This window comes from Colletes latitarsis, chromosome 8, assembly GCF_051014445.1.
Source record: "Colletes latitarsis isolate SP2378_abdomen chromosome 8, iyColLati1, whole genome shotgun sequence".
Lineage (NCBI taxonomy): Eukaryota > Metazoa > Arthropoda > Insecta > Hymenoptera > Colletidae > Colletes > Colletes latitarsis.
The window spans coordinates 27,508,408-27,526,122 of NC_135141.1; the positions used below are offsets into that span (position 1 = coordinate 27,508,408).

The 17,715-nt window shown below is 38.5% G+C and overlaps 2 protein-coding genes across 5 annotated transcripts; one reads left to right on the forward strand and one right to left on the reverse strand.

Moving 5' to 3' along the window:
• The first annotated feature begins 81 nt into the window (after nucleotides 1-81).
• Nucleotides 82-16,002, forward strand: Srrm234 (Serine-arginine repetitive matrix 2/3/4). Of its 4 annotated transcripts, none has more exons than XM_076771112.1 (10): nucleotides 82-221; nucleotides 819-1,060; nucleotides 1,358-1,462; nucleotides 7,012-7,290; nucleotides 9,254-9,379; nucleotides 9,457-9,535; nucleotides 10,345-10,400; nucleotides 10,486-12,486; nucleotides 12,568-12,738; nucleotides 13,994-16,002. In XM_076771112.1, exons 2-10 carry the CDS (start codon nucleotides 831-833, stop codon nucleotides 14,142-14,144), a joined length of 3,198 nt encoding a protein of 1,065 aa, XP_076627227.1. In that variant the 5' UTR covers nucleotides 82-221; nucleotides 819-830; the 3' UTR covers nucleotides 14,145-16,002. The 4 variants fall into 4 exon arrangements, with proteins under 4 accessions (XP_076627227.1, XP_076627229.1, XP_076627228.1 ...); XM_076771114.1 differs by lacking the exon at nucleotides 13,994-16,002 and adding an exon at nucleotides 13,019-13,438; XM_076771113.1 differs by lacking the exons at nucleotides 82-221; nucleotides 819-1,060; nucleotides 1,358-1,462 and adding an exon at nucleotides 2,319-4,223.
• A 46-nt stretch (nucleotides 16,003-16,048) lies between these two features.
• Nucleotides 16,049-17,427, reverse strand: LOC143344758 (peroxisomal membrane protein 2). Its single transcript, XM_076771140.1, has 5 exons — nucleotides 17,096-17,427; nucleotides 16,908-17,003; nucleotides 16,645-16,792; nucleotides 16,447-16,566; nucleotides 16,049-16,369 (listed from the first exon to the last, which is right to left on the reverse strand). The coding sequence occupies exons 1-5, from the start codon at nucleotides 17,233-17,235 to the stop codon at nucleotides 16,286-16,288; spliced, it is 588 nt and encodes a 195-aa protein (XP_076627255.1). The 5' UTR covers nucleotides 17,236-17,427; the 3' UTR covers nucleotides 16,049-16,285.
• Between the last annotated feature and the right edge of the window lie 288 nt (nucleotides 17,428-17,715).

The window sequence follows — 17,715 nt, forward strand, 5'->3', positions numbered from 1 at the left end:
TTATGGAGCGATTAATGCTATTCTGGAAATCCCACGCTTATGGGGACAGTGGCGCCACCATACGACATGTCGCGAGGTTTGCGCGTGAAACGGTAACGCCACGGAAATTGTGGTGCTCGTTGTGTTTTTTTCACTGATCAATTTTATTCTGAGACAAGTCGAAAGATCGACAGTCGCGTGGATGGCACAGCGAGATCGTCGAGGGTGTTACTAATGCAAAGGTAACGTTCTATGATATTGTGACATCCATTCGCACAAGATTTGCGCACCACTCGCCGGATCGATAATTGATTTGCGTGTATTCTATTCTAACCTACCTTTCCGCTCCCTCCTAAGTTATTAGTTCAATCACGTCATATTGTCGATCGATTCGTTGCTATTTAGCCGAGATTCGACGTTAAACATTTTATGCGATTTTATTACTTTGTTCCGCAGTTACAATAGGGAGGATCTTTATTCAGGTTTCTAAACGTAACCACTGCTGTTGTTATGCATTTACTGTCATTCATTATCGAGGTACTCGTTACCTCGTACTATACGTATAGAAATGTGCCTCCGATTCTTGTGGTTGTACAACCATGAAAACTTATGTATAACTGTTTCTTGAAATTTTTATTGCTTATAAATCTTTAAGTTCAAGCAAAAACTTTACATGTCAATCTAACAGACATTACTGTTTAATTATACAAGGACGAAATTGAACTATCATGTAAATATTATTTACAATCACTCGTGTAGTAAACATTATTCTTGATTCATTGATTGCCAATATTTTTGTTAACCGTATCTTGAAAACTTTTGGTGTCTTATATTTGCAGGTGTAGTACAAGATGTACAATGGTATTGGATTACAGACACCACGTGGTTCTGGTACCAATGGACACGTCCAAAGGAACTGGGCAATTGTACGCAAAACGAAAGAAAAGGTTACATACAAAACTGACGAAGGAAAATTAGATCAACTTAATAAGCAACCCAATAAAGAAATTCTTGATCATGTCAGAAAACGAAAAGTTGAAGTTAAATGTGCTGAATTTGCAGATATTTTGGAGGAACAAGGGTAAGCACTATTTTAATTATTTAAATATCATGTAAATTTTGTTATTGCGATACAGTGTCTGCCTTTAACAGATAAAGTAATAAATTTTCTTTAAAAAAACAGCATATATAACAAACATAAAGCTTTGCTGACTCCGTGAACCCAATACTAAATGAGATTCTAAACTTCAATTGGATTTAGCTTACCTTTGGCTTCAATATATTCTTCTCACACAGTATAGTTCCTGCATAGGTTGCCATCTATAATGCAACTAATACTAGGATACTTGTTTACTTGGACCTTTGTTATATTTTATAGATTTACGACCGAAGAAGTAAAAAAGAAAGTAGAATCGTACAGATCTATGTTAATGGGAAGCGACGCGAAGCCATCTGTACCTCGCGATGAATTTGGGCGCGTTAAGTAAGTACAGCTTCTGTTCTTTATTCATCTTCACCCTAAAATTGTCCACCTTTATAGTCTCTAATATTAACGATTTACGCTAGGAACTAAGTAAAACAAATAAACAAAATAAATTGTCTAATATTAAAATTCCCTTGTAATAATCAATCGCATGTATAATACAACACTGTATTTTTAAGCATGTAAAACGAAGAATTGATTTCGGTGACCTCCCTGGTAATCTATCATAGTATCTATATATAGTACATAGATGATACGAGACGACTAGCGTCCGTATCTTATGTGCGCTAGAGCTTACCTTCAGAAAGATCCAACGGTAAGGTTTTACATGAAAGGGAAGCTACGAATGTTTACTCAACGTCGTGGACGTATCCGGGTCCAAGTTTAAATATTAAAAAAGAGATTCCTCTTTCCAAGTTCGTTTTACCTTGATTTACAAAAGGATTCCAATCAAGCAAAAGCTTTTATTCAGCCGTGCCGTCCGGTCTGTTATTTAAATTGTTCCGGTACGCACGAAGATGTTAAAATTCGCAAGAAATGAAAAATATCAGGGGTAATTCGAGGGGTCTCGAGGCAAGAGTCTGTTAGTTTTCACAGCGAACGGTTGTGTAAGTGCAATTCGAGCATCCGCGCCCCTTCGTCGGAACGCAGGTTCCCGCTAAGCCCAATATTATTGGAGGGTGGAGACGGTCGCATTCTCGGGCCAGCTTTTAGGGGTGTTACGCAGCCGATATCGACGTACCCCATGGCGCCGGCGCCACCCACGAAAAGGGAGATACACGGGGGTGGCGCGGAATGAGAAACAGAGACGACGGAGGGAACGCGGAGAGGGAGAGAGTTTGTTCCAGCATCTCACTCGACTTTTCCGCCTCAGTGCGAGGATGGACCGGCGTTGCGACGCTGCGCGTCGTCGACTCCCGTCGGGTGCACGAATCGTCGGGAAATAATCGAGAGTGCCGAGAGAAAACAAGTAACGAGGGAACATGTAACGTTTACGTGATACATTTGACAAAAAAAAATCACAAAAGTCTTCCACTAGCGTGTAATCCGTTAACGATATTAGTAATCTGTAAGCTTTAACCGTAAGCGACAAGTAATCGCGTTTAAGTGTAGCCCTAAGGTATCCGAAAGATTCGTCTGAAGAAGATCTTGAATATTTTAATCAACGAGACCTCGATTTTCATTCGATTCAGGCACATACATAGATACACGCATCCATCGAAATTTTCAAGCAGCAGAGAGAGGCTTGCTAATCGGCCGAAGAAACAAGAGAAAGGATTTTATGGGAATTCTACTAACGAGCAAGGAGGATACCCGAAGATAATAGCGAGATCTACACGTGTCGCAGATCGAACGAAAGATTCGTAAGAGGTCAACCTTTTTCTATATAAATCCATGTGTCTCCAAGTCGATAAATCGACGATTACATTAAGATAAACCGTTATACTTTGTCGACTGTATACGCAGTGTACGGCAAGAAGTACGACGATATAGTGTGCCTGATCTGAAGTCTTCCTTAGTCTGGTTAAGCTAGAATAAGACCGTACATTCCTATATTCTTACACAAGCCTACTAAGATATATACGTCTATACGATATATAATATACATATAGTGTTTAAAACATAGAACGTATGAGAGAGAATCGTGCAACAGAGAGATTAATCGAGGATATCTTCTCGCTGATGGAGCGGTTCCAAGTTGAGACGAACGTAGAAGAGTAGGGACGATTCACGGGAGAAACTTGCTTCAACGCTGATTACTCTTGGGAGAGAAACAATCGATCAACGAACTGTGAAGAGACAGGGACAAAAAAAGAAAAGAAGGAGAAACTAGCGAGAAACGAAGCTGACATTTTCATCATCGTTGCCGGATGATTGTTCTCGTGCCGGGACAGCAGAAATTCCGAATAGCAGCAGCGTCGGTGCTGGTGTAATCGGGGGAGGAAACCATTACCTTCGCCTCCACCCTCGCCCATCCCCCCTTCCGCCCTCCTAAACTATCAAAGCTTCCCTCGAGAAGGGATTAAGCCGCGCCGGGACTACTTGCACAGCGTGCAGCCCGACCGACGGAGCTCCTTAGCGTAAATTAGCGGCCGATCGCGTTTAATGCTCGTCTAATTGCTTGGCTGTTAATTATTCAGGGGCGCAAGATTGTCCTCTGGCTCTCCCGTTGGCCCAACAAATTGGATGCTAAACGAAACGAGACGATTTATTGGCAACGAGACCGGCGAATTTCAGATCATCGTGGACGTCGATGAATTACTATATCGAACATACAACAATTTATAAGGTTTTGGAATCTAGGAGATTCGGGAGGAACAAAAATCAACGAGTTACATTTTAATCGAGGGATCAAGAAACGTAATTGTAGGCAGAAAAAGTGAATTTTACAGTATCACGTTTAATAGTTTATTTTGGATCCGAGATAATACGATAAGAGGAAATCAACGAAGAGGGGGAGGATCTTTGCGCTAACGGAATCGTAGAATCGACGAATGACTATGTCCGTGACGGTATCTCCGTTGAAACCGGCGCGCGGACGCGGTCCCGCCGATGGTCGCGCCTTTTTCGAAACGCTATGGCGAGGAAACTTTTTCCTGGACCGGCAGAAAGTGATCAAACGGTCCCGGAAACGCAAATTACAAGCGGCTAACGGAAAGAAGCGCGCACAGCTGCAGATGCGACAGCATTGTTGCTGCTGCCAGCGCATACAACTCCACCTCCTCGCCGGACGGCGAAGCAACATGCGCTCCGTCGTCAGGTGAATTTATTCAAGGATTTATGCAAGTTTTTTTTGTTGAACACGGCGGTATAGAATTGAATTTTAGCTAGCGACGAGATTTAGAACGCTACGAATCTATAAAACGGCGGAACCATTACTTCTAATCTGATTCGAAGCCTTAAAAGTTTAGAAAACCTTGATCGTAGACAGAAAACTTATAAATATTCGATCCATGTTTGATCATTCGAGTAGACGCGCCATAGCTTACGAGACACTTAACAAATAAAGATCATGTTTCGCACGTTAATGCCATAAGTACGTACGATCGTTTGACTTAAAACGTTTCGGAAATAAGCTCTTCAATTGTCTGTGTATTAACCCTAGGGCAACTTGTGCTATATTTATCTCCTGAGGTCATTTTAGATCCGCGTGAATCATTAGAAATTTTTCTTGGCGTTGACACTTGAATTGCACGTCTTTAAATACAAAAGATTGTAAATGTAGATAATTGATAGAAGTAGCAAAAATTAGCGTTTAGACTTAGGTAGAAATATAGATCTAATGGTTGATAATAGTATTACAGTAATGAATTGAAAATTGAATGTTTTGATGTCACAAGATGAAGGCACGGGCCAAGTTTACCGATAAATCTGGGTTAGCACTCAATGTTTGCATTGGAAGAGTAACTAGTGAAATTGAATACCTCTGACCACAGATTATCGTCCTCATTTGATCTGCCAGGATATCTGATACATATAATGGCATTCACTTTGATAGAAATTGAGAAAATAAATCCCCGTAAATCTTCAGAAATTTCACAATCACATATTGGCTCATCTTGTGATTTAAAAAGGAGTCTTTTAATACATTTAAGAAAGGTGTCTTGACAACTGGTAGAAGTAGTAATTAAAGCTGCTGAAAAATTTAAATTCTGCGGAGGATCGGTGGGAAAACAAGGGCTAGATGAATTTGAAAGTCAAACAACCTTCTTCTGTATGCTAAGCTCGGGGGTGACTCACGTTGTTGATCCCCAATCTCTCGCGAGAGGGAAACATTTCCGCATAAACAACTGTTACCTTTAAAACTCCATAATCTACCAAATTAACCGCAATGCAACGTGCAACGTAATTGGTTTTCAAGTTGCGTTTCTGTTTTCCGAGTAGTTTACAGTATTTTGAGGGATTAAATTATTTTCACCCTCGGCTATAGAAAATAATATTAACAAAACTGTTCCCTATGTAAAATACATGAAGCTGTAATATTAACGGGGCAGTGAACTTTTCTATATACCTCCCGCTTAAGATGGAGGAGGGCGTCGTAGTGGTAGATTACAGGGTGAATAAAATATTAGCTGCACGTTAACGGGGGGGCATACATATATCGTACAGAAACCTTACCCATAAAATGGAGGAAGGCAAAAATATTTCACGGCACAGCAGTAGCGTCCCCTTAAGAACGATACGGTTTTCAATCGACTTTTCCCCGGAGATAAAGGACAGGGTCGTAGCGGCAGATTAAAGGATGAAAAAAAACAGTAGCTGTGCAAAATACGAGCAATACTACTAATATTCTTTAAAATATAGAAAGACAGCTTAAAGATTGTTTAGCCCTCGGATGGCGGACACCGGGTTCATTTTGACCTAAATCTGAATTTGTCCAAATGGACCCGGAGGTGGAAAATACATTTTGCAGGCCTCTAGGAGTTACAAAATTAACCAGACGATAAATTTATCGATAGACCTTTCTCTGAAGGTGGAGGAGGGTGGCGTAGCGATAGGTTAAAGGGTGAAAAAAATATTTTCCCGTTGACCCCAGATGGGATTGGGGGGGGAGAAGGGTTGACTCTCAGAGGCAAGCGGTTGGCTCCTCAATTTGAGCGTGTAGCGGGCGAGTGGCGCGAAAGGGATACCAGAAAAGAGAACAGCTGGATTGTATTGATCCGCGCTCGAGCGTTGGCGTAGGGGTGGCTCTCGACCGACCCCGGCCTCGCTTGCTTGCTGCTTTTCACTCGCGGAGCAGAAGAGGGGCCGCCTCGATTTGTCCTCGTATAGTCCTCTCCAGTGTTATGTCACTGGTTCGCCGCATTGTCCGAACGCCTTCTTGTCAACCTTTGTCGCGAACGGTCTGAAGGAGCCACGGCATCCAACTGCACCCTTCGGCGCTCCGTGCCGGAGCTGGCCAGTCTCTATGGATCGTCGCGAAACTCGAGCTCAGTGAACACCCCGGGTCCCGCTCGCGCGACGATGACGGTGAAAATCTCGACGCGGTACGATATCTCGTCCCTCGACTAATTCTCCTGCTCTTATTTACCTTCCTTTGGGCCCAGGAAACCTGTAAAATATCGAAATAGGTCATACGAAGTCCTGCCCACCAACCCTCCCGAGTGTGTTTATTTTTATCTACTTGCAACGTCGATCGTGCTCGTTTTCTCGCGACCAAGTGGCCGAGGGTTCTTGAATAGTTTCGATCATCACGTGTCGCTCGGGCCTCTCTGTGTGCTCTTGCAATATGGTGTGCTACGTTGGATTCCAATTGGTGCACGCGGCTTTTCTCCTTCGGGTCGATGGCAATGTCTGCCGTCCGCTCGAGAGTTTCACGCGCGAGAGTCGATATCAAGAATAAGAGATCTTTCGCACGAGCAGAGCCTTTGTACTGGATGTTGCTTCGTCGAAACCTTGCTCTTGATAGCGACTGTCGAGAAGCAAACTTTCCGGTGAACGTCGAGGCGTCGCGTTCTGGCGAGGATCGGGATCGGTGATAGCGGAGTCCATCGAGCGATTTGAAAATTTTCATTACGGATTGAAACGAATAATGATCGTTGTTCCAGTGTCCGGGAGACCCACCAGATTGCTGAGGCGCAACAAGAAAAAAATGCTAAGCTACGGGAGGCATTTGGAATATCGGAGTTCTTCGTGGAGGGAAGTAGCCTAGATCCCGAGAGGCACGCGCGCGAAGCAGAGGCGAGAGCTGCTGCGAGCAAAGTGTACGAACTGGTGCGAACTCCGAGTCCTACTCCGGACACGACGTCCGTCCCGGAGAAGAAGAAGCGAAAACGTTCCGGCAGCACGACCAAAAAGAAAAAGGGGAAAAAGCACAAGAAGGAAAGGTAAAAGACAACGTAACGGTGCACGGGTCAGTGGAGGCTGGATTCTATGTTGTTGCTAATTATAAACGAGTAATGGAGCACGGATAAACTGTAGTAGTGATATTACTACATTGTACTATGGTATATTAAATGACAACATGTATACTATAGCGTAGCAGTAGTATTATTATGGTATACTACAGCATACTATAGTATAGTAGCAACACATACTTATCCGATGTATTTGGTCGAGTAGTGAGTTCGTTTGCGTTTCTTTGGAACGACAAGCGTTATGTATACGCTAAATTCAGGTCGAAACTCCCTTCAGAAATAAAGCAGTGTCCAATCTGAAAAGTAAATGTCGCACATCTTTGAAAAATGAGACTTCGTTCGGGCAAAGGCAAATAGAAGAGCTGATACCGTACATGAAACGCTTCCACATTCTTTGTAACTCGATATGCTTATCCATTGGAGCTTCTATAAGCAGCGTTTTGAAATATCACACCTCGAGCTGCATACCGCGCTGAAAAGTAAACGATCTTATTACTCAACTTAATATATTATGTTATACTGTAATACAATGTAGCAATACATATACTATAGGTGAATGACTGCATCGTGGAACATGTAATTGATTTATTTATGGAATACTGTTGCTAAGGTGTACAAGAATCCAGGCTTCAAGACCGAACGGACGTCCCCCTGTAGTAGTTCCTCTCCTCCCCAGTTAATTATTCATTTACCGCAAGTCCACACACGTTCATTTGCTTACTACACACCTCTTGTCAGATACTGAATCATGACTCACCTACTATTTCATGTCCCATACACCTTTCTCTGTTTCAAACAGAACTGAGGAGGACTGAGTGCCTACCCAGAGTAGGCTCAGTAGGTAAGTGTGGTCGTCGCGTCTACTTTCCAAAACACTCTCAAAAAGCATTATAATCTCTGTATTGAGAAACAAAGACAATCGAGTTCGTCCATTGCCTTATGTTTGGGTATTTCGTCTTATAGGCGCAATTATTAGAGGTAAATGTTTGCTATACTCTGATATCCATAACGTGATCAAAACGTTGTACTTACATAAAATACGATAATAGTGGCAGTATACATGATAGGCAAACATTTACTTAACATACAAAATAAACGCGGTTTTTTTAAAACAAATAACGTTAATCAATCTGACGCGTAAATCATGCATTTCTATCTTTGTTGTTGTTATCGATAAAGCTTGTTGTTAATGTCATCTCTCTATTTTTTTCTGACAAGTCCGTCCCTATCGATGGTTATCAAGGTAATGCTAATCCCATATTATATCAATACTCCTCATATTTTGTATACTTGTCTTTTGTAAATTTTGAAAGATGTGGTTTTACATACGTGCTTTATCGTGGCCAGTTTAATGTACATCTCATATGACTATGAAAAACCAAATCTTTCAAATAAACGAATTATGTAGTCGGTTTGTTAGCTATAGCCCAATATTGTGACTTTCACCTGTATATGTATCGTTGTATTTATATTTTTTTTATTACTTAATTCACTTGGGATTGCAGTGAAAGAAAGAGACAATTTATTTTGTTCTGTTTAATATCGATAAACATTAAAGTCTACACACTGCATTTCCTATACATATACATGTATGTATAAGTTAGTTTCTATTTTTGACTTTAAAACCTTGCCCAGATGCTGAAATAGTTCGGTGCAAACTTTCATCAGAATACGCGTTCTCAGTTACTTTCAAATATTTATTCATTACTTTGATCGAGCTCATTAAAAGCAGATAGCTTGTATCATTAGAACAAAGTATTTGTTTCACACACGGATACATTGTACTACAGCTTTCTTTATTGTCAGCACAAGGTATGCACTTGTCGACAGGAAGACGCCCACTGCAAGAATTAAAAAATAAATATTATTAAAACAACAAAATTAAACCGTCGCTCGGCGAAACTCGTAGGATAATGGTAAATGTATTTCCTAGGTCGGAATCTCCAAAGGCTAGTAAGAAAAAAGATAAATCTAAAAAGAAGAAAAAGGACAAGAAACACAAAAAGACTGAGGCTAGTTCCTCTGATAGTGATTCTAGCGAAGCTTCAGATGATAGCAGGTAATATTCCTTTGAGGAATTTCTTTATATTTTAACGGTTTTTATCTTCTAACGCGATTTAATTGTGTGTTATGCAGCTCTTCCGAAACTGAATCAAAGAAGAAACGGAAAAAGAAGAAGAAGAAATCTAAGGCAGAGGCAAAAGAAAAGCACGAGGTAGGAAAAATATTGCGAAGGAAACACATATGAAATTTCTATCTTCCTGTCTCTTTCTATACATATACATATTTATAAATATATATATATATATATACACATATATATATATATCCATATATACCTTAGCACGTGAAGCAGGAGCATGTGACATCTACTTTGCGTTCATTTTCCCTTGATTAGTTGTCAATTAACATTGGATTATCAAAAATTTGTGTTGCTGCCTATCTTTGAATAAGCATGATTCATTGCTTGTTTCTGTAAAGATTTTTATCTGATTTCAAGTTAACAGTCATTATTTCAAAAGTGTAAATCTCAGTATTGTTTGTAATTATCAGCGCCATTTGACAGGATATATTCCCTGAGTGAGTACCAGATATGCCGCTACTCAATGTAATAATAATTTGTGATTTATATTCGTACAAACTTGCGATTGTTGTTGCCTTTCACTCGTTTTGTGTCAAGCACCATCACATTTACGAGAAAGTAATAATAGGAGACTGCTTGTTCTTTGATATAGGTGCAATGCGAAAAACAATTAGTGCATATAATACTCACGTATTAGTTTGTGATCTCTATTTTCTCGATGTTTATGTTTTATTAACATATTACAATTTTCAGCTTGAACATTGTGTACATTTTAAATTGTCCATCAAATACATACTTGTACTAGAGCGAATGAGCAGACTCCAGAAAGTTTTTGACGAATTGCGATATCTTTTTTTATCCTACTGACAAGTACATATGCATGATTGGTGTTCACTAGCTAATATTGTCTAACTTAGTAATCTGTACTGTTCTTATTTTAGAAGAAAAAAGTAGCTGCCAAGAGGAAGCATCAGTCATCCGAGAGCTCCTCGGACAGGTATGTCCGAAGTATCCCTTGAATTTAATTTAAATTTCTCGTTTTAGCGCTTCGAAAAATATATGTACACCGATGAAATTTCCAGCTCCCCAGAAAGACCGAGGAAGTCTGTAAAATCTGATAAAGTTGTGGAAAAAACAAAATCTGATGAGGGGGATACTACACCAAAAGAGCCTCGGCCAAATCGTTCACCAAAGAAGCAAGAGAAAAGTCGAAATGAAACCCCACCCCTTAAAAAGAAAGATTCTCCGATCAAAAAAGTTGTTCCGGAGAAGAGGGAGAAGTCACCGGTTGCACACAAGAGTCCTCCACCACGACGACATAGATCTCCATCAAGAAGCAGAATCGATAGAGGGAGATCTCCTAGAAGATATTCAAGGTCACGGCGTATCAGTCCATCGCCAAGAAGAAGAAGGATGTCAAGGTCTCCTAGAAGGTACAACAGGTACTCGGTGTCCCGAAGCAGAAGTCGATCGAGATACGATCGTTATGGATCACGTCGCAGATTATCGCCTCCGCCTAGACGCAGAAGGTCCGATTCTCGAAGAAAATCGAGGTCACCAAGGAGACAGAGGGACAGACGAGAGAGATCGAGAGAACGTCGTAGAACCCGCAGCAGGACGAGAAGTAGATCTAGACGATCCACCTTGAGCTATTCTCCCGTGAGAAAGAATCCGGAGCGGTACAAGCACATATTGGAAGATAAAAAGAAACGAGATCAAAAGAAAACTCCGGAGACTAAACGGAAGTCTCGATCGAGTTCTAGGGCTAGAAAAATCCGAACGATCACGCCGAGGGTCAGACTACGATCTTCCAGCGAAGATGAGACTGACATGGCGGACGACGAGCCGAAACCAGAAGACGAAGAGAAGTTGAAGGAGCTGCATACTCTGAAACGTTTGCAAAGTGGTCTGGCTGCAAAAGCTAGGGAAAGTATAGGGAAGAAAGTAATTAGTCCTGTAAAGATCAAATTAGAGAAGAAAGAGGATAGCATACTTGATATTGCATTACCAAACGACCCACCAAAAATGGTACAAAATATTATTTGTCCCGTTCAAGAGAAGTCTAAATCAAATTCACCTATATCGCACCTACCCGCTATTCAGTCGCCAGTATCAAGCAGATCACCTTCGCCCGCGTTACCATTGACCCGAGAAGAAGCAGCTATAAAGATACGTTCGCCCAGCGAGTCCCCTCCACCGTTACCACCGATGTTAAATAAAATGAACTGTAGGTCACCGAGTATAACAACCAAGACGAATCATTGCTCCAAGTCTCCGAGTACCTCTAAGAATTCTCCAATTATGTTAAGGAAGCATTCATCGGAGAGTCAATCGTCCTCGCATTCGCCACCGATCTCTCACAAGGAAGCACCCATAAAGTTACGTTCTCCCAGTGAATCGCCACCTCCTCCTATACTTAGCAACGCGACTAAACTAAAACGGTCCGCTTCTCCGAGTACTTCGAAAAAGAGTTCACCAGCTTCTAGAAAGCATTCTCCGAGAGATAAGTCCTATTCGAGGTCACGTTCGAGGTCCTACACAAGATCGATGTCGTTGGAGAAAAGATCTTCTCGATCGCCTAGACGTCGTTCTTCGCGATCCCTCTCCAGGGACAAGAAATCACGTTCCCCGTCAAGAAGTAAGAAATCGGAATCTCCTAGACACAGATCACCTGCGTCCCCAGCAAGGTCCAAAAAATCACCGAAATCCCCTGTTAGAACGAAAAGGTTGAGCAGGTCGAGGTCTTCCTCGGAATCGAAACGCTCCATGTCGAGGTCACCGACGCGATCGAAGAAGTCCCCCTCCCATTCGCCGGCAAAATCAAGATCCAGGAGTAGAACGAGATCGTTGTCGAAAAGGTCTAGGAGTCGTTCTTTGTCAAAGAAATCGAGGAGCCGATCTCTGTCGAAGAAGTCGAGGAGCCGATCTTTGTCAAAGAAATCGCGTAGTCGATCGTTGTCGAAAAAGTCAAGGAGTCGGTCCCTGTCGAAGAAGTCAAGAAGTCGTTCACGATCGCTATCCAGGATATCGCGAGAAAAAGAGAAAAGAAGTCGCTCTAGAAGCAGCTCCCGTTCTTCTTTAAGGTAAATAGGTTGTTGTACAAGTCGCGTTGCACAAGTTACGTCGAAACGTTTTAACGTAATACATTCTTTTCTTACCTCTAGTTCAAGGCACAGTCGTAGAAGTTTCTCTAGCTCCTCGCGATCATCGAGTAGCGCTTCTAGCAGGTCCTCTCGTTCAACATCTAGCAGTTCAGCTTCTAGCAGGTCTCGTTCTCCGTCAATACCACGGCGTCATGGTTCACCCAGTTTCCTAGATAGACGCCGTATCACAAGGTAGGTATCCCGATCAGTAGTTTAAAAAAACGTAGCAACAGATTTTTTACAGCGCACCAAATTTCGTAGGCCCACTGCATCAGTCGTAGAAATGTTTATCTTTGAACCTACTATTGTTTTGCGTTTTTTATGTTATTTCTCGTCATTCATGTGCCTTTCACGATCCCGTGAAGACTTCGATTAAATTGCAGCCAATCATAAAATGACGATATCGATAAGTTTACCATTCTTGATTTGTATGTTTGATTATTCTAATGCCATTTTGTGTTGTGTCCTACAGGGACAGATCGAGGGACAGGCATAGAAGATAAAGTTACGGCTTCGCACAGACGTTTCTATTACTTTCCTACGGTTCATGTAGTAGTAAACACGATGAATAATCGAATTTCGTTTCTTTTCGTATAAATAAATAGCAGATACGAGATAAGCAGTTTAGCTGCTGTTGCGAATATTAGTTCGTAATGATTATTAAGTGCAACGGATCCTGTTGTTTTATTATAACTTTGTGGACACTATAATTATATTACCAGTTTATCAGTATAACTTCACTAATTTTTTAAGAGAATATTTTAGGCGCTATATAAATTTTCAATCTGTAAACGGATATGTTCAATCAGCGAACCCTGATATTACTTTATTTTACGGAGTAAGCGTATTTACTCAATCGCATCAATACACGAATTTGTTTCAAGCCAATCAAGTATACTTATGTTTGTATGATTTCTCCCCGTATTTTTTTTTTTTCTTTTCATTTGTATCTAATTGCTTATCAAACAATCTACAGATATTATGTAGATGTAGCATGTGTGTATTTCCCTCATAAATTATTGTAAATTAAACATTTACAGTAGAGATTCTCTTTTATTTTATGTCGATCGCAAATAAAATGTATTTACCGCTATAAAGCAAGCCTGTTTCTTTAGTTCAATATTTCTTTTGTTGTGATTTATGAATCGTTTTTGGCCCACTGCCTTCCATGATATACATTAGTGCAAGGTAAGTGACACATTTTTATTTTGCATGTTGTTTTTTTGTTGCATTGCACAATTTATTTTGCACGCATCCTTTCCTCATACTGTAATATTAATATTAATAATGAAAACTAACTCATGAGTTGTGATATTGACTTTAAGATGATAATCCGTTAATTCATTCAACAGTCATATATTTACCTGAATTTGAACAAATGTGTTTTTATTAATACGTATAAATGTTACAACTCTGTTATCACGATATTGACGGCGATTCATTTTAGCGCCAGGAAGCGACCAATTCCATATCACCGACCTACTCCGACACCACCTTCGTCACCGAGTAGTTCAGATAGCAGCAGACATAGTAATTGGTCAAGTCCAAGCCATCGATCAAGTTGTTCTCCGAGTCGGAGTCCATCGTACACGCGTTGAAGTGATCAAGCGGATCCCTAAAGACATTTAACGTTCCTTTTATGTATCAGATTTGGAATGGTGCGGATCACCATGATCTTCTGATGCTTTTTCTAACAGTCCTACATTATGAAAATCATGTTTGTGATGTTGAACATTCCCATGACACATTTCGGATGAATTTTAAGTATTTTCTCATGTTAGGAAGCATGCTTTAAAGATACAAGGGAAGACGCCATTCTAAGTTTGGTGCATGATCTTTAAATCTTTGTAAAGTCTTAATATGCATTTACACCTCTGATCTCATGTCTTAATAATACTCATCAGTGGTGATTGTCCATAATGCCATCAATTTCAGTACGTGCGTTACTCGGAACAATATTTTCTTGTCGACTAACAACAATATTGTTTCTCTAACATCATTCTTATTTCAATTAGGTAGTAAGAATTAATAATTTGATTGTAGGTACGATGTATTTTATAATTGATTGTTAAGATGAATTTACCGAACCACAGAAAATTGAGAATGACAGTTTTAGTCAATTACTCATTCTATAATTTTCTGAATTCGAATGAGATTTCAAAGGTATACGTGCAAGAGTATCCAAAGAAGATATTTTAATATTAGGATTAACATCTTGGCAACATTTTGTAAAACTATTGTTTTTGAAAGGATATTATTGCCATAATTTATGTTGTCTCTCAACTGTTTTGAGAATTTTAAGTCTCCATGTGATGTTGTTCTTTACAAACTTACATTCATCTGAGTACTTAAGCAATAAGGAGACGATGATGATTATAAACATCATTAATTGTGTTGGTTGCAGCTTTTTAAGATCTCGCATTATTATTCAATAGCTACTCTATTATTTAAACATTCATTTTAAACTACGTTAGTAGTTCTACATCTGCGTGATTAGTTAGTTAATCATGTAATTGTTTGTTATACAAACACCAGCTAGTCAAATTTTAGACATTCCATCGATCGTTAAAACACTAGCATTCTTTGAATTTATCTACCAATTTCCCAAGGGATTAGTAACTGATATTTTAGTGCAATGTTCTACACCTGTTCCTTTTGTACATAGATATTGCAATGCATAATGAAGCTTAACATTTTGCTCATTTGCTTTTCATTCTATATACTCAACATTGATAAAATTGTACATTTATTTATTTAATTAATTAATTAATTTATTTATTTATTTATTTATTTATTTACTTGTGTCACAAATTGCTAGTCATTGGTCAATTTTAAAGGCAAGACAAAAGTATAAGTGATGTTATACTCTTAAACTTTCCTTTACTTGCAATACTCAATTTATCTAAATGCTAGTCAGAAAGTTACTTTCTTGGCTGTAAGGCCAGGCAGCGTACCAAAAGACATAATTAGACTAGTCTTGATTATTCAAAGTTAAGTCTTGAAGATGTATGTATAGGGTTAAAAGTCATATTTGGAAAGTCTACGTTGTTTATAATTAGAAGGGAAAACTACGTAGAATTAGCTATTGCATAATGACTGAGTCAGTTTTATTGAAAAGAATTGTCAACTGCTATGGTGCTGCAATATTGACCTTTCATTGATGCATATCTATAAAACCAAACTAAAACATAAATACATACTTATCACACAAAATTGTTTTATAAAATTAATACGAAGGAAAGTCTGAAATCGTCACTCTGTCGCTTGAATAGTAAATTTTATGATATATATCTTAACAGAGTGTAAAATGAAACTTATTTATACGAACGTGAAAAAAGTAAAACTTGTTAAATTTTGCCCACCATGGCTTTTGACTGTAATATTTATTATTCATAATTTACAGTCATCGAATGTTACCATTGTTGAAATGGAAGAAATTCTGATTATATCTGTAATATACTCTGTATTGTTGTTGTGTGATTAAATCGAAAAGCTTAAAAAATTTAATTTTCCCCCAAAACCGTTTACAGGATTTATTTATAAATTCTTTGAATAGCATAAATTTACAAAATAGTCTGCTATATTCTAACTGCAAAATAAAATGTCCAGTTGGAATGATTACTTACATAATCCTTATACAAAATATAATCTCCTTTATATTTATATATACATGGTCCCTTTAACCTTTATAACTGATAAACCCAATTTATATGTATATTAATATATTATTTCCCTATTCTCATAGCCTTTGTATGTTAGATTGTGTTTGTGCAATATATATGGTCCAAAAGAAACTAATCAAATTTATCATCAGAACACGTAACTGAAAGTTTAAAGAACACTTTAGAATATATTTTGTTAGGTAAAAATAAGAAATAATTTAAGAAAGCTAAAACCTACCCCTGGTGGAACATATTTAAAGTTGATATATTGCAACAATGTTATATATTTTAAATTTGTACTGACTACACGCCAGTGCAATCTCTTCATCTCTTTGTAAGAATAATTATGTGTGTTACCCTGCAACAAAATAAATTTGTTGTATGATCCACTAAATTATGAAAAGTATCAGCATATAAAATAACAAATTAGGTTTACCTGAAGTCTAGATAACATGTACAATGCTAAAGCATGAAAACATGGTAAATATATACATCTTTCAATCAACAGGAGCTTAAAAGGACTTTTCACAAATGGATGTATAAATTTGAAGAAATAATGTGGAACAGGACCTCCAAAAAATAATCTACAAAAAAATTTGTACTTTGACACAGTGAAGAATTTGTACATAAATTAAGTAAAAGTACTTTACAGTTAGTAAAGTACTTAAAAAACTTAAAACTTAATTTATTCAAATTTACCCAAAAAGTGCATACGCGAGTAGACTGTCACTGTTGATATGCTTTGTCCCAGAAATTTTTTGCGATACATAATTACTGAGAGTTGCGAGAATACAGCTGAAAAGTACGATAATCACAAAAATTGGTATAAACAAATTATGCAAAATCATCGTTTAATATTCACATTAATCGGAAAAATATCAACACACCTGGTAATCGCTTTAGTTTTTACAGGATTGATATAGAGTTGCTCGAAATAAGCACCAATAAATTGAAGAAATAAGTTTGACGGTTTTGAGAGTGCCATTGTTGTGACTTTACTTGCGTACGTGTTGTGTAACTGATGCATGCAAACAAAAATGGAACTTAAAAGCAATCTTTCCCGAAATATGTTTCAGACGATTGATTTTCAATGTGTATAAGTTAATTTTTGGATACTCAAATGTATGATAAAAATATCCTCATATAATTTAACGTATATACGTATATCTTAGTTTTCTCTTATTTTGTAGTCGATTGATTTCCAAACATTTCTAAATATTCTTATATTAATAAACTTTCTTAGTAGATGTTGTATGTACGAAATGAATTAATTGTAGTAGTTTTACGATAGTCAGTCATATACGTATATAATTATACATATTGAATATTTTGTGTAAGTAAGGTCAAATTATGTATATTTGTAATTACAAACAGGACCATTTTAATTGTATAGTTCAAGGGAAATATGGTACGCCAAACGACATCATTCTCAACATTATTTCTTTATTATTACTTTGTTGGGGCATGTACGGAATAATATTTTGTTAGACTATGAACATGTGCTAAT